This window comes from Phymastichus coffea, unplaced genomic scaffold, assembly GCF_024137745.1.
Source record: "Phymastichus coffea isolate CEN01 unplaced genomic scaffold, Cenicafe_Pcof_1.1 PCOF00012, whole genome shotgun sequence".
Classification (NCBI taxonomy): domain Eukaryota; kingdom Metazoa; phylum Arthropoda; class Insecta; order Hymenoptera; family Eulophidae; genus Phymastichus; species Phymastichus coffea.
In genome coordinates this window covers 4146148-4162769 of record NW_026706823.1, presented here as the reverse complement: position 1 = coordinate 4162769, position 16622 = coordinate 4146148, and the positions used below count along the sequence as shown (strand labels likewise).

Genomic DNA, 16622 nt, shown 5'->3' with positions numbered 1-16622 from the left:
TTTCAGACGAATCGGATTCAAACGCCATTTCTTCAACACGCTTCGAATTTGGCAGAGTGCTTAATTAACTTCAGCGAGACTTTCGTGTTTGCAAGAAGTGATTTCCATTCGCACCAACATGGCGTGTTTTGTATTGATTCTATATACAGCTATTAATATGGTGGGTTTTCTTATCGATCATAATTTTCATTAGTAGTTGGAGAGAACATACGCCATCAAAAACGCGTTGCTGACTACGCAAAAAAGTGGTTTCCCATCCTTACATGTACAAACACTCAATTTCTTGACCATTAACCAGGAGATATTCCATAATCGTCACAGATATAATGTACCGATAACCATATCTCATTGAACTTTATGTTTTTGAACATTTGTAACTGGAAAAATTACCCTCTATTTTAAAACTAAAGTTATGTAAGAAATAAACAATATATGTATAGCCAGAGTCGTTTCAGGCGACTTACTCCGTACAGCTTACATTGCTGACCCGTACAAATACTCAAAATATCCACAATGATACGGACTATGATCTGTGAATGACAGACAATTTTTACCTTTAGCTATAGCTAGCTGAACATCGGTGAGTTCTAGATATATGATAGACTGGAAGTTTTTTCTTATTCTAACCTGAACTGGTATAATTTACGGAAATTTATATCGGGGTTAGAGTCATTTCAGACGAATCGGATTCAAACGCCATTTCTTCAACACGCTTCGAATTTGGCAGAGTGCTTAATTAACTTCAGCGAGACTCTCGTGTTTGCAAGAAGTGATTTCCATTCGCACCAACATGGCGTGTTTTGTATTGATTCTATATACAGCTATTAATATGGTGGGTTTTCTTATCGATCATAATTTTCATTAGTAGTTGGAGAGAACATACGCCATCAAAAACGCGTTGCTGACTACGCAAAAAAGTGGTTTCCCATCCTTACATGTACAAACACTCAATTTCTTGACCATTAACCAGGAGATATTCCATAATCGTCACAGATATAATGTACCGATAACCATATCTCACTGAACTTTATCTTTTCAAACATTTGTAACTGGAAAAATTACCCGCTATTTTAAAACTAAAGTTATGTAAGAAATAAACATTATATGTCTAGCCAGAGCCGTTTCAGGCGACTTACTCCGTACAGCTTACATTGCTGACCCGTACAAATACTCAAAATATCCACAATGATACGGACTATGATTTGTGAATGACAGACAATTTTTACCTTTAGCTATAGCTAGCTGAACATCGGTGAGTTCTAGATATATGATAGACTGGAAGTTTTTTCTTATTCTAACCTGAACTGGTATAATTTACGGAAATATATATCGGGGTTAGAGTCGTTTCAGACGAATCGGATTCAAACGCCATTTCTTCAACACGCTTCGAATTTGGCAGAGTGCTTAATTAACTTCAGCGAGACTTTCGTGTTTGCAAGAAGTGATTTCCATTCGCACCAACATGGCGTGTTTTGTATTGATTCTATATACAGCTATTAATATGGTGGGTTTTCTTATCGATCATAATTTTCATTAGTAGTTGGAGAGAACATACGCCATCAAAAACGCGTTGCTGACTACGCAAAAAAGTGGTTTCCCATCCTTACATGTACAAACACTCAATTTCTTGACCATTAACCAGGAGATATTCCATAATCGTCACAGATATAATGTACCGATAACCATATCTCACTGAACTTTATCTTTTCAAACATTTGTAACTGGAAAAATTACCCGCTATTTTAAAACTAAAGTTATGTAAGAAATAAACATTATATGTCTAGCCAGAGCCGTTTCAGGCGACTTACTCCGTACAGCTTACATTGCTGACCCGTACAAATACTCAAAATATCCACAATGATACGGACTATGATTTGTGAATGACAGACAATTTTTACCTTTAGCTATAGCTAGCTGAACATCGGTGAGTTCTAGATATATGATAGACTGGAAGTTTTTTCTTATTCTAACCTGAACTGGTATAATTTACGGAAATTTATATCGGGGTTAGAGTCATTTCAGACGAATCGGATTCAAACGCCATTTCTTCAACACGCTTCGAATTTGGCAGAGTGCTTAATTAACTTCAGCGAGACTCTCGTGTTTGCAAGAAGTGATTTCCATTCGTACCAACATGGCGTGTTTTGTATTGATTCTATATACAGCTATTAATATGGTGGGTTTTCTTATCGATCATAATTTTCATTAGTAGTTGGAGAGAACATACGCCATCAAAAACGCGTTGCTGACTACGCAAAAAAGTGGTTTCCCATCCTTACATGTACAAACACTCAATTTCTTGACCATTAACCAGGAGATATTCCATAATCGTCACAGATATAATGTACCGATAACCATATCTCACTGAACTTTATCTTTTCAAACATTTGTAACTGGAAAAATTACCCGCTATTTTAAAACTAAAGTTATGTAAGAAATAAACAATATATGTATAGCCAGAGTCGTTTCAGGCGACTTACTCCGTACAGCTTACATTGCTGACCCGTACAAATACTCAAAATATCCACAATGATACGGACTATGATTTGTGAATGACAGACAATTTTTACCTTTAGCTATAGCTAGCTGAACATCGGTGAGTTCTAGATATATGATAGACTGGAAGTTTTTTCTTATTCTAACCTGAACTGGTATAATTTACGGAAATTTATATCGGGGTTAGAGTCATTTCAGACGAATCGGATTCAAACGCCATTTCTTCAACACGCTTCGAATTTGGCAGAGTGCTTAATTAACTTCAGCGAGACTCTCGTGTTTGCAAGAAGTGATTTCCATTCGCACCAACATGGCGTGTTTTGTATTGATTCTATATACAGCTATTAATATGGTGGGTTTTCTTATCGATCATAATTTTCATTAGTAGTTGGAGAGAACATACGCCATCAAAAACGCGTTGCTGACTACGCAAAAAAGTGGTTTCCCATCCTTACATGTACAAACACTCAATTTCTTGACCATTAACCAGGAGATATTCCATAATCGTCACAGATATAATGTACCGATAACCATATCTCACTGAACTTTATCTTTTCAAACATTTGTAACTGGAAAAATTACCCGCTATTTTAAAACTAAAGTTATGTAAGAAATAAACATTATATGTCTAGCCAGAGCCGTTTCAGGCGACTTACTCCGTACAGCTTACATTGCTGACCCGTACAAATACTCAAAATATCCACAATGATACGGACTATGATTTGTGAATGACAGACAATTTTTACCTTTAGCTATAGCTAGCTGAACATCGGTGAGTTCTAGATATATGATAGACTGGAAGTTTTTTCTTATTCTAACCTGAACTGGTATAATTTACGGAAATATATATCGGGGTTAGAGTCGTTTCAGACGAATCGGATTCAAACGCCATTTCTTCAACACGCTTCGAATTTGGCAGAGTGCTTAATTAACTTCAGCGAGACTCTCGTGTTTGCAAGAAGTGATTTCCATTCGTACCAACATGGCGTGTTTTGTATTGATTCTATATACAGCTATTAATATGGTGGGTTTTCTTATCGATCATAATTTTCATTAGTAGTTGGAGAGAACATACGCCATCAAAAACGCGTTGCTGACTACGCAAAAAAGTGGTTTCCCATCCTTACATGTACAAACACTCAATTTCTTGACCATTAACCAGGAGATATTCCATAATCGTCACAGATATAATGTACCGATAACCATATCTCACTGAACTTTATCTTTTCAAACATTTGTAACTGGAAAAATTACCCGCTATTTTAAAACTAAAGTTATGTAAGAAATAAACAATATATGTATAGCCAGAGTCGTTTCAGGCGACTTACTCCGTACAGCTTACATTGCTGACCCGTACAAATACTCAAAATATCCACAATGATACGGACTATGATTTGTGAATGACAGACAATTTTTACCTTTAGCTATAGCTAGCTGAACATCGGTGAGTTCTAGATATATGATAGACTGGAAGTTTTTTCTTATTCTAACCTGAACTGGTATAATTTACGGAAATTTATATCGGGGTTAGAGTCATTTCAGACGAATCGGATTCAAACGCCATTTCTTCAACACGCTTCGAATTTGGCAGAGTGCTTAATTAACTTCAGCGAGACTCTCGTGTTTGCAAGAAGTGATTTCCATTCGCACCAACATGGCGTGTTTTGTATTGATTCTATATACAGCTATTAATATGGTGGGTTTTCTTATCGATCATAATTTTCATTAGTAGTTGGAGAGAACATACGCCATCAAAAACGCGTTGCTGACTACGCAAAAAAGTGGTTTCCCATCCTTACATGTACAAACACTCAATTTCTTGACCATTAACCAGGAGATATTCCATAATCGTCACAGATATAATGTACCGATAACCATATCTCACTGAACTTTATCTTTTCAAACATTTGTAACTGGAAAAATTACCCGCTATTTTAAAACTAAAGTTATGTAAGAAATAAACATTATATGTCTAGCCAGAGCCGTTTCAGGCGACTTACTCCGTACAGCTTACATTGCTGACCCGTACAAATACTCAAAATATCCACAATGATACGGACTATGATTTGTGAATGACAGACAATTTTTACCTTTAGCTATAGCTAGCTGAACATCGGTGAGTTCTAGATATATGATAGACTGGAAGTTTTTTCTTATTCTAACCTGAACTGGTATAATTTACGGAAATATATATCGGGGTTAGAGTCGTTTCAGACGAATCGGATTCAAACGCCATTTCTTCAACACGCTTCGAATTTGGCAGAGTGCTTAATTAACTTCAGCGAGACTCTCGTGTTTGCAAGAAGTGATTTCCATTCGTACCAACATGGCGTGTTTTGTATTGATTCTATATACAGCTATTAATATGGTGGGTTTTCTTATCGATCATAATTTTCATTAGTAGTTGGAGAGAACATACGCCATCAAAAACGCGTTGCTGACTACGCAAAAAAGTGGTTTCCCATCCTTACATGTACAAACACTCAATTTCTTGACCATTAACCAGGAGATATTCCATAATCGTCACAGATATAATGTACCGATAACCATATCTCACTGAACTTTATCTTTTCAAACATTTGTAACTGGAAAAATTACCCGCTATTTTAAAACTAAAGTTATGTAAGAAATAAACAATATATGTATAGCCAGAGTCGTTTCAGGCGACTTACTCCGTACAGCTTACATTGCTGACCCGTACAAATACTCAAAATATCCACAATAATACCGACTATGATTTGTGAATGACAGACAATTTTTACCTTTAGCTATAGCTAGCTGAACATCGGTGAGTTCTAGATATATGATAGACTGTAAGTTTTTCCTTATTCTAACCTGAACTGGTATAATTTACGGAAATATATATCGGGGTTAGAGTCGTTTCAGACGAATCGGATCCAAACGCCATTTCTTCAACACGCTTCGAATTTGGCAGAGTGCTTAGTTAACTTCAGCGAGACTCTCATATTGAATATGAAATTTTCCATTCCCTATTTTCAAGCTATACTAGTTTTTTAAATATATATCTGGCTAGAGTCGTTTCCTACGACACATTGTCAAGTGCCGTTTTTATTATTTACCTTTATTGTGCTGAAGCTATTTTCGTAGAATTAATAAAGTATGAGTGTTATGGAAAAGCGTGATGTTCGTTAACTCGAAAATACATGTATCAAACGCGATCAAATGAGCCTAAAGTTGTATAAGTATTGTGGTGAATAGCAAGGCATAAGCGTTGTTCAAATATTTTGACTTGTGTCCAGCAATATGGAGCATAAGACAACAAGATCTTTTGCTAGTAGTTCTTTTTCTGAACTTCTCTTCAGTTTTAGTTTCTTCTGTATGAGTGTTACCGATGAGGTTATACCGCTCTGATGGGAGGCTGTAAGAACAATGGCATATTGACTTCGAGAAGTTTATAAGAAATAGATATCGGATCACGCAATAAAATGTAAATGATTAGTTGAAAATTAATGATAATTCAAGACATCTATTGATATCTGTTTTTTGGTAGTGGTAGAAAAATAACTTCTATAATTTTCGTGTTAGTTTATAAAATGAGTGACATATATATATACTATTGTAGTATAATTACAGATCGATTCAAAGGTACTTATTGAAATTGACTTTTCTTGTATTTTTAAGTATATTTGGTCGTGGAGATTACATATATTCAATTAACCGAGGAATAAATGGTTAAGAAGTTTATATTTTTATTTATATTTCACGTGTTATAACGAACGGGAATGATCCTCGTTATATGTCTTTAGCTTTCATTGCATAAATATATTTTTTATAATTATTGTATTTCTGTATGTTCTTGTAAGGAGTACTTCTGCGCCGCGGAGGATTATGTAAGTTGAGGAAGAGAGAAAGAGACAATCTTGTTTTAGTTTATTTATAAATACTCACAAATAGAGAAACACAATTTGCGTTATAAGAATGTGTTAATATTTATTATATCATAAAAACGTAGAAAATTTAAAGTCTAATAACATCTGCGTGATAATCATATTTCACATATCTCTTTGAAAAACTAAATAAAAGTACATTTTAAACGTAAATAATTAACGTACAAATTATCGCCTCAGTCAGTATGAGGATTTTACAAGTGTGTTTCTTACACATTTTTAGATCTTTTCAATTAGAATAATAAATAATAATTTATGTTATATGATTAGTTAAAATCTTTGAAAAAGCGAAAAAGTACATTTTTAATGTACATAAAATAAATGTTATAGAGTTTTACATTATGTTTTGATTCTCTCAGTTGAATACAATCTGTTATATGTCAACTTAAACTATATAAACAAAATCAATAATAAAATAAATATTATAAAATAAAAATAGTAATATTAGTCAGTAGAGGACATTTTATGTGCCTCTTTCACACATTTTTGAATACGTCGAACTGAATAATCTCTGTAAAAGGACGACTCCATTGCTTTCAGACAGTCTTTTTCGGTAGGTATAGTTTTTTTTTTTATGTGGTGCTCAAACGTTTCATAAATTTTAGATGGTACCATGTTTCTCTTTGAACTTGAATTATTGTTTACACATTCTTCTGTAGATATCTGTTTTCTTAACGAATGGATACATGTTCGCGTTGAAGCAACATCTCGGTTGAAAAATATTTGCTGATTTTCGCGGAGCATTTTTGAAATTTTCGAGCCACATATCTTCAATTTGCTATCTATTATTTCATTTCTAAAATAATTTTGTATGATTTCAAGTTCTTCCTTTTGCCACCTACGTTTACTTAATTCTGAAATAGTACAATGAAACACTGTTAATAAAATCCCTTCACTTAAGAAGATTTAATAGTATCTTAATAAATTCAAAAATTTTAGTAGAATCAGATGATTCATATGATAAAAAATCTTTCTTATCATTAACAAAATAATAGATTGCAAAATTTACTTCCGTTAGGGAAATTAACAATGAGTAATATATTTAGATTCCAAACTAATACAAGAATACAAAGTCGTACATTAACTAATTTATATGGAATATAAATATTTAAAAAGTATGACGGTCTTACGTTTAGTTTTACCAGATCCTGAAGATTTTGAAGACTGACGGACAACTGGTAATGATATTTCAAGTGCAGAATCTAACGTGGAAGAATTATCACAAGTAACTTTTGTTACTGAATTGATTTTAGTTTTCTCAATGTTTTTTATTATTTGTTCAACTTCTTTGTCGGTAGTCAAATCTAACTGTGATTTTGCAGATATTTTTAAACTATTGGTTGCATCTGAAAATTTAATATATAAAGTTTTTATATTTTATTTATATGATTTCTCGTAAAATGAAACAAAAGATGCTTCAAAAGTAAAACAAAAGCAACAATGTAAGTTATCAATCTTCGATAGTAAATTTAGTGTCATCAAGAATTAGTTACCTTCGTTTTCTGTCATACCCATTTCCAATAATTTGGAAATTTGAGTAACGACGTGAACGATCTGTGGCTGTCGGTATACCTGCTTATGGATGTCTAAGCGGTGACCCAAGAAATTAGCTAGTTCTTCGTAATCGCGTTCTGATAAATTTAATAAAGCACATAACGTTGCTATGTGTTTACGCATCGCAGTTCCTCGAAGACTTTCCGGATGCTCTGCTCCGCATTGCTCAGAATATCTGCGTATTATTCCACAGGGTTCGGGAACTTTAAACTCCTCAACTAAATTTGAACTAGGTAAACCGAAAACATACGGATTTTCTTTAGGAACTCCAGCAATATTTCTAAATGAGTAAAATAATTCGTAGCACTCTTCATCTTCTGATGAAAGTAGTAGTGAAACTATACGAGATCGCTTTGCTAGTGTATATACGTGCTTATATGTTTTGCCCAATAACTGACTTTCATTATCTAGTTTATTATAAACTTCTGGCATGGTTTCTACAATACTTTTTTTTTTGTTATAGTAGCGTGTTTCAAAATACGCCATGTCGCCGACACGCTTGCGATTAAAAATGAGCGAAATTAATAGCTGGCTTTCGCCAAGCTGTTCCCAAGCTTTTTTCGTAAAGCCGTCCTTTTCTAAAGACTCCCGAGCTTCTTTTCTCATCTTTAGAGCATACGTATAAAACCTTGTTACATCTTCCGAACTAGTTTCTAACACTTCTTTGTCAGCTACATGCCTCACTGTAGACTGTGAAGCTTTTTTCGTTAAGGAACTTCTTATATCTACTTCAAATCTATTTTGAAATGAAATGCATTTATTTTTTTTCTTTTCAAGACTTCTTACGATTTCTAGATTACTTTCGTTTAATTCAAGTTGTTCGTTCAAATAATCTAATTGTAATTTTATTAAATCATCAGTAAAACTGGCAAGTTGTGTTGCATTTGAAGGGTGCTGGTAGATACCAGTAGTTGCTTTGCCTGCTACTGCCTCTATTGCTGCTTCATATTTTGCTGAAGTATTTAAGGTAAATGCGTCTCCTAACTCCTGAATATCGTCACATAAAAGAAGTAACTCTTCTGTCATACGTCCAATTAATCGAGCCTCTTGTCGTATTTGTGTTAACATGGAACGTTTCCTAATAGCATTTTCGTACTTTTTTAAACGCATATTTACATATAAGATGATTAAACGGTCTTTCAAAAGTACATCTCCTATAGAATCTGATCTCAAAGCACACATCAATTTGGCAGTCTCTTCGGTAGCACAAACATGAATTTTCAGATTCGATCCTTTAATATAAGTTTTCAAATTAACATTTCCTTTGAGTTTGTCTTGATTAATACACTTTTTAACATGTGTAGCTAATCTTTTACGAATATATGAGCCGTGACAATTGGGGCATTTTGCATAATCACTCGGCTTAACTTCTTTTTTAACGACTTCTTTTTCATTTGCCGTGTTATTTACTATAACTTTATTTTCATCTCCATTTTTATTTTGCTCTTGCAGTTTCGCGTTATCTTCAATCACTTTTTTAGGCTGTCTTTTACCTGCCAAAGGAATTCTACAAACCTCTAAATTATCAGAGATTTCGTTTCGATAATCGCGTCCTCTGTTTAGTAACATTTTCAATAACCAAAAACGTTCAAGTGACTTTGGTTTCATACCGATAAATTCTTTTACTTCGGGTTCATCAGAATGCATGGCCTCAAGATGTGGTGGCAATTTAACAAAATTCTTATGGCAGAAGGGACATGTATAAGTCCCTGAACTTTTTTTAATTTCATTCAATTCTTTAGATTTGTTTGTTAGGCTTCGTCGCTTCAAGATTTTAGATAAATTTAAATCTATCACTAAAAATTATATGATTGTTTAATAATAATAATAGATATTATAACAATGGAAATTTATAGTGATACTAACAATGTAAATGATGAATGGATTATGAGAACACTGAATTGAATATTATAAATGAAATTATAAGTTAAGTAAATTCCCCAAAAATATACCAAATGAAATATTTTTTAAAAAATGTTAAGGTGATTCCCGTTCTTTCGACTACTGTTGTCAAGAAATAGATATCTCTTTAAAAATGAAATTTAACTTTGAAATAAACTCGGAGGTCACGTGGAAGGTCAAATTTAAAGAAACCAATGGATTTCTCGTAAAAAGTTAGAAAAAGAATTTACTGTTGAGAAAAATATTTGACTTGGAAAGTTTCTGGGAGTATCCATATTTTTTGGATACCCTACATATGTAGACTAAGAATTTATTCGCTTTTTTTACTAATGTCAGTTTTCATAATATGTTGATCTATTGTTCAACTAATGACTTATTTTATAATTCAGATATTTCTAATGAAGTTGAGAAACATAAACAAAAAAATCTTTCAATTACCTTTTCGAGTGGATGATTTACAAGCTGAATCTAGTGGCGATTGTGACTTTGAATTTGGTACGACGTTCTCTATGTTATTGTCATCGTTTTCTTCATAATCTTCCATGTCACTTTCATCATGTTCTAATGAATAAAAAGATATATATATATATATACAGTAATAACGTGTCATTTGAAAACAATTAATTGATAATACCTGAAGGCTCGTATGATCTATCTCTTGGATCTAAAAAAATGAATGTCGAATTATAATTATCTAGAAGCGAAAATAAATCATAAAATACTTATGGATTGTATTTATTACCATCGCCATCTTCGTCATCACTCTCAATTTTTCTTCGCTTAAATGGCCGGTTTTTGATTGCTTCTTCTGGTGAATCATTATTTTTTTCAGAATTTACAGCATCGTTTCCAACATTGCAAGTATTTTCTTCTAATGATACTAAACTATTTGAAGTATACAACCTCTTCTTAATTTTGTTTGTTATGCCGTCATCTAAATGGAAATTATTAAAATTTTTTATATAATCATATGACTATTTGTATTTAAGTAAAGTGTCAAATGTCAAAAAATAAAATTTTTTTAAAAATGATGCATGTATAGCAGGAATTGATATGATTTTTCTCTATTACCATTAAAATATTAGTCACTAGAAAAAGTCAAGCTTTAAACATTATCTTGGCGGGTTTGATTTTTAATTACAAAGAAATATCATTAATTATTAAATAATGAACCTTTAGTAAAATTTCATACTGAGTGGACGTAGTTATATATGCCTAAGTACGAGAAACTAATACAGAAATTGAAAGTGATACACAAGTTAATATTGGTAGTAGTTGTCGCGCTAATCGTATCATCTTTCATTCAGTATTTATGTGTAACTAAGCACAAGCAAATTCAGAAGTGAAATTAAAATCCAAGCCGAAATGACATACAAATGGATCTCATGCCATCAAAAAATGAAAAAAAAGCTGGTAAGAGGTAGGTGGTAAACGGCTGAGGCATAGTTCATAAATAGTAATCAAAAGCCCAAACGTTTTACGTACAGACGCCACACCAACTGTAACTGTCTACCAATTTGAACTGTTGAGAGATTAAAGAAAGAGAAAGATGTCAAAATGAAGAGGACATAGTTTAGACATTCAAATCTCCATCGATTTATGTAGAGAAAGTGGAAAATATCAGACCTTTCTAAGAATTACTTAATAGTATAGGTAATAATAGCTATACTTATCATACTAATATTCATAGAATATTATAAATGCCCAACGCCACTTTTCACAATGCAACTGGTTATTCGCAACAACAACTTAAAAATATTAAAGATAAACAAGCTATTCAATACTGTAGAAAGAATATAAATCCAATCAAGTGTCAAATAAACAATGCACACTACCGAGCGACAGTCAGGGAGCGATGTAAATCGTAGCTAGTAATAGAATTAACAAGCTAAGCAGTAAATTCTAATTTTATATACGCTCAAGGTGCGGCAGATAAACAAACAGATTCTATTCAAATTTAATAACCGGTACTGCTTACCAACTAGTACCAAATGAAGTAAATCGTGACAATAAGCTAGAAATAATGATTGAAAATCTCATGGATGAAATGGAGACGATGTTGATTCTATTGAGAGCTCTGATTAACAAAATACCAAAATAAATGATAAATTCAAAATAGCTATTTCAAGTGCTAACGGATTGAGTCAATGAAAACTAGAAATTGAAAATTATCTCACTCGTAAAGAAATAGATGTGATCATAAAAACCTCTTTTTAGAAGTAAGCATTATTTTAAAAACTTAAATTATATTGGTTATCAGTCTGATAATCTTGGCAATGAAGCTCATGGAGGCACTGCTATCAGAATCGTACGTAACTAACATTAACTTCAGAATTTAAGTCGTTGATTACATTACAAATAAATTCTCAATCAAGGAAGGTATTCCACAAGGAAGTGGCCTGTATCCCATTTTATATACAAGTCTACACAGTCAATATTCAAGTGAGGTGAAATATCACAACAAGAACATATGCAGACAATTCAGCACGGTTGACCACAGAAGAAGAATGCAATGAAACCTTCTTTACTATACAGATATTTCATTAAGATTCAAATTTGGCTAAAAACTGAAAAATAAGAGCGAATGAGAGAGAACAAATGTAATAACGTAACGATCACATTTAAAAAAAACCATTCCGCTGGTCTCTTTATGGACGGTAAAAATATTGCTCAAAGTAACCAATCAGAATATCGAGGAATGCATCGTATTCTAAATTAAAGGGATTATTAAGACAACAAAAACAGCTAAATCTTAAACTTAGAAAAATGTATTAATTGATTCGAGAAAATCTCAACTTATTCTTGAAAATAAACTTCTTGTGTACCGATCAATTTTCAGACTAGTATCGATTCCAATTTGAGACCCTCGAGATCCTCGCTAACGTACCTTGGTTTATCCCTAAGAAAATTATTAAAAAAGATCTTTAATTCTAACAAAGAAAGAAGAAATGATATCGATTTTCAAGAAATACAAAAATGAGTTACAAATCAGCTCAGAACTCGTATTGTATACGAAAATATTTGTAACCCTTGTGTAAAGAAGTATAAGTAACTCATCTAGTTTTCTTGATAATATTAATTAATGGTTTAACCAATTAAGTCGAGAACAAGTCTGCCCATGGGAAGAATACGCTGTTCATGTTTGCAAGATGATTGATATTCTATTTTTTTAGAAATTTTCATGCTTTAAAACCTATTTTACTTATTTTAGAGAGATTTTTTTATTAAAACTTACTAACACCATATAAATCAATATTTATTTTAAATGTTTGGAAATAAGTTCTTAATCTATATGAATAATATTATAAACTTTTGCGCTTACACTTTCTTGATGGTGTCTCCTGATTGGTTGACTTAACCATAACATTCATATTTTCCTTATCTGGAGCATCAGTTTCTGAAGGCAGAACCTTTGAGCAATAATCATGAAATAGTAGAGCTGTAATTGGATCCAAGAATATTTGGTTATTAATTGCTCAATATATTGAAAATACTAAAAGAATGGATTAACATTTTCATTTCTCAACAAATGTTATACTATTTAAATCATATTTTCTAGCTTAATAATATTAGATTTATAATAAATCAAAGATTATAAGAACAATTCTGATAACGTTTATGGTATAATTTCATAAACATTATTTACTGAAAAATATACTATTACAATTCTAACAATAAAAAATTGTATACAATTCATTTTAATAATAAAATATAAGATTAAATTTTTTCACTAAAATAATGGTAATAACAACTATTTCACAGTATTTGAGCAGAAAATAAAAAACATTCTAATTTTCAATAGATAAGAACAGACGTTTCCATGTGAACGATTAAATTTAATTGTAAGTTTGAAGTGAAAGTTACCATGGGCTATGTTCCACTTTGTATCCGTAAACCCAATCGAAAATGCATATGTTCCTACATGCCCACTTTCCTTTAAGAATAAGGAAACGAAATGGAACGCAGCTACGTTTCAGAATGTTCAAGACGTTCTATTAAAAAAATGAATACAAATTCATAACTTTTATTATACAGGGTCTCCAAAAAGTAACAAAATACTCAAAAAATTGTCCAGACAAAGTAACTTTCCAAAATGATCAAGGTTATACTTGAAGCAACTTTTTACCGGGAATCCATTGGTGACGTTAAATGTGACCTTGAGTATGATCTGTAATGGCATTCGAAAGAGAGGAAAATTTTACGTTCAAAAATGTACTCAGGTCAACTTCATTATTTCCAGCAAAGGTCTGAAACTATACAAGACTATACTCAACCGACAGAGGGTCAAAGTTATTAGGTTATCGAGTTATTGGTTTATCGATGACTTATGATCCGAACACATTTCTGGACGTAAAATTTCCCGCTCTTTCGAATACCGTTGTCAAAAATAGGGTTCCATTTGAAAGGACAAAGCTAACCTTGAAAGAACCTTGGAGGTCATGCTCAAGGATATATTTAAGGTCACCAATGAATTCTTGGTGACAATGACTTTGTCTGGACAATTGTTTGGGTATTGTTTGGACACTCTGTATAGTTCATTCAATAATAAACGTTAAAATTAGATTTCAAAAGTATCTGACACAGGGTATTTTATTTTATTCAGTCCACGAGAATAAATTCTAGATTTGACTTTTCTAGAAAATAAATTTTAGACCAAAGCTGTTAGGTTTAAGGGTAGACATCTAATGATGATCTTAAAAATTACCTTGAGCTCAACCTTTAAGGTTTTCTCAAGGTCAATTGTTTTTTTAATAAGAAGCTACACTTTCTACATCGGATATGGAAAGAGTGGAAAAGTAATAGGCAAAATAATATATTGGAGTTTTTTTCTGACCTCGACAAAGTCGATTATAAGACAATGCTCAAAAAACGTGCGGTAGCTGTTCATCTGAGTTTTCTGATAATATCAACGTTTTAAAACTACATTTATACGAAAGATCAATTTGAAATGTGACAATGACCTTATAAATTCTATTCTTTAGATTATTTTCAAGGTCACTGAAATAAGAGTTATTTCTTGAATCGGAATGTATTATTTTAACATCGGCTCTAAAAAATAAAGAAAATATAAAGCGTTAATATGTATCAATGACTTTGATCTTCAAATCAACATTCAAATACATTTGAAGATCTCATTTTTCTAGTTCAAAGCTTACTGCCTCAAGCTTATAATTTCTAAATACTCAAACCCTAAATTCACAAAATTAAATGTTCCGATTCAAGAAACAACTCTTATTTCAATAATCTTGAAAGTGACTTCAATATCATCATTTATAAGGTCATTGTCATATTTCAAATCGATCTTTCTCATAAATGTACCTTCAAAACGTTTAGACTGTCAGAAAACTAAGATGAACAGTTACCGCACGGTTTTTGAGCATTGACTTTCAATCAACCTTGTCGAGGTCAGAAAAAAACTCCCAATATATTATTTTAAACGTAAACTTTTCCGCTCTTTATTGAAATTCTAATACTCGAACAATATGTAAATCAATTTAATAAGAAATTTCAGAGCATTCACTACGGGTGAAAAACTTTCAATTTATTGTTGCAACGTTTCGAAGACTTTATTAAATTGTCTCCCTTATCAGGCTACAAAAAACAGTAATTAACGAATTGAACATATATGTTATCCAAGTAAGTAATAAAACGACAATAACACAACGCTGAATTCACCAACACTAAATAAAATAAAACCCTGTATAGCGAAGTTATAACAATTTTTTAATAAAAATTAAATGAAATATGATCTTACCACCTTCCATAACTGTTGAATTTAACGCTGTTATAGGACCATTTAGGGAACAGTTTTCTAATTCAAGTGAACTTTCATCCATTTCTGTAATAATATTATTATTTTTAACCATTAAACAGTACGCTATTCAAGATATAATTAAAAAAAAGCTAGTTTCTGATTTATAATGAGAATTATAGCTTACGTCTAAACACCGATGGTACATTATCAGGAATCATTGCTTGGTATGGTATATCAAAACTGTTTGTAATGGAAGGGCTAGAGGTGGTATTTGTGACGAATGATAAATCATTTTCCTCCAAGTAATTTTTCTTTTTTTCAATATCAAGACGGGTGTTTTCTTTTTCTAAAATAAAATAAATATAATGCTATAATATCTTTCAGAATATTTACGAATATTACTTTATTAAACTTATTCGAATAATTGATTAGCATATTACTATTATAACTATTTTTAGAATAAAGTATAAAAATATTATAATTGTGTATTATTCAGTCTGATTTTCGCTTTTCTCTATTTAATATATGACGGTAATCTATCAAACGCCCATATATTAGCTAATTAGCAACATATATTATGATGCTACCTCATCTATAGGTTCACTTGTGTATGAATGATAATAAAAGTTGCAACGAGCAAATTAAATTCGCTGGAAGTTAAAATTCGGTAGCATAAGCTAGGCTGCATAAGCTGCTGGCTTAGTATCAAGAGGGAGAGAGTGCATCCGGGGCTGAGCCAATCATCTCGCGCGCCGATTTAGTTTGATTGAGCTACTGTGCGAGCCGGGCGCTTACATAAATTTTGACAGGTTTCTTTGGAGTTCGATTACGTCAGCTGGTAGTCAACAATAGTAGCTAATTTTACAGTAACGATTAGTAGCAGCACACAGAAGTAGCAACAATCGCACCTGGAAAAGACTGGTTTCGCGGCATAGTCTCGACTGATTACCTTAGTTAGAAGTAAGTGCCGATAATTTTCTTTGCGATTTGCGATTTTGTTTTGTTGC

The 16622-nt window shown here is 32.2% G+C and overlaps 1 protein-coding gene across 1 annotated transcript; it reads right to left on the bottom strand.

Annotated features, from left to right (window-relative positions):
• Window positions 1–5732: 5732 nt before the first annotated feature.
• LOC131672998 (uncharacterized) lies at window positions 5733–15833 on the bottom strand. Its single transcript, XM_058950623.1, has 9 exons — window positions 15800–15833; window positions 15616–15699; window positions 13183–13299; window positions 10603–10794; window positions 10495–10524; window positions 10299–10421; window positions 7898–9754; window positions 7535–7750; window positions 5733–5875 (listed from the first exon to the last, which is right to left on the bottom strand). The coding sequence occupies exons 1-9, from the start codon at window positions 15831–15833 to the stop codon at window positions 5733–5735; spliced, it is 2796 nt and encodes a 931-aa protein (XP_058806606.1).
• Window positions 15834–16622: the final 789 nt, after the last annotated feature.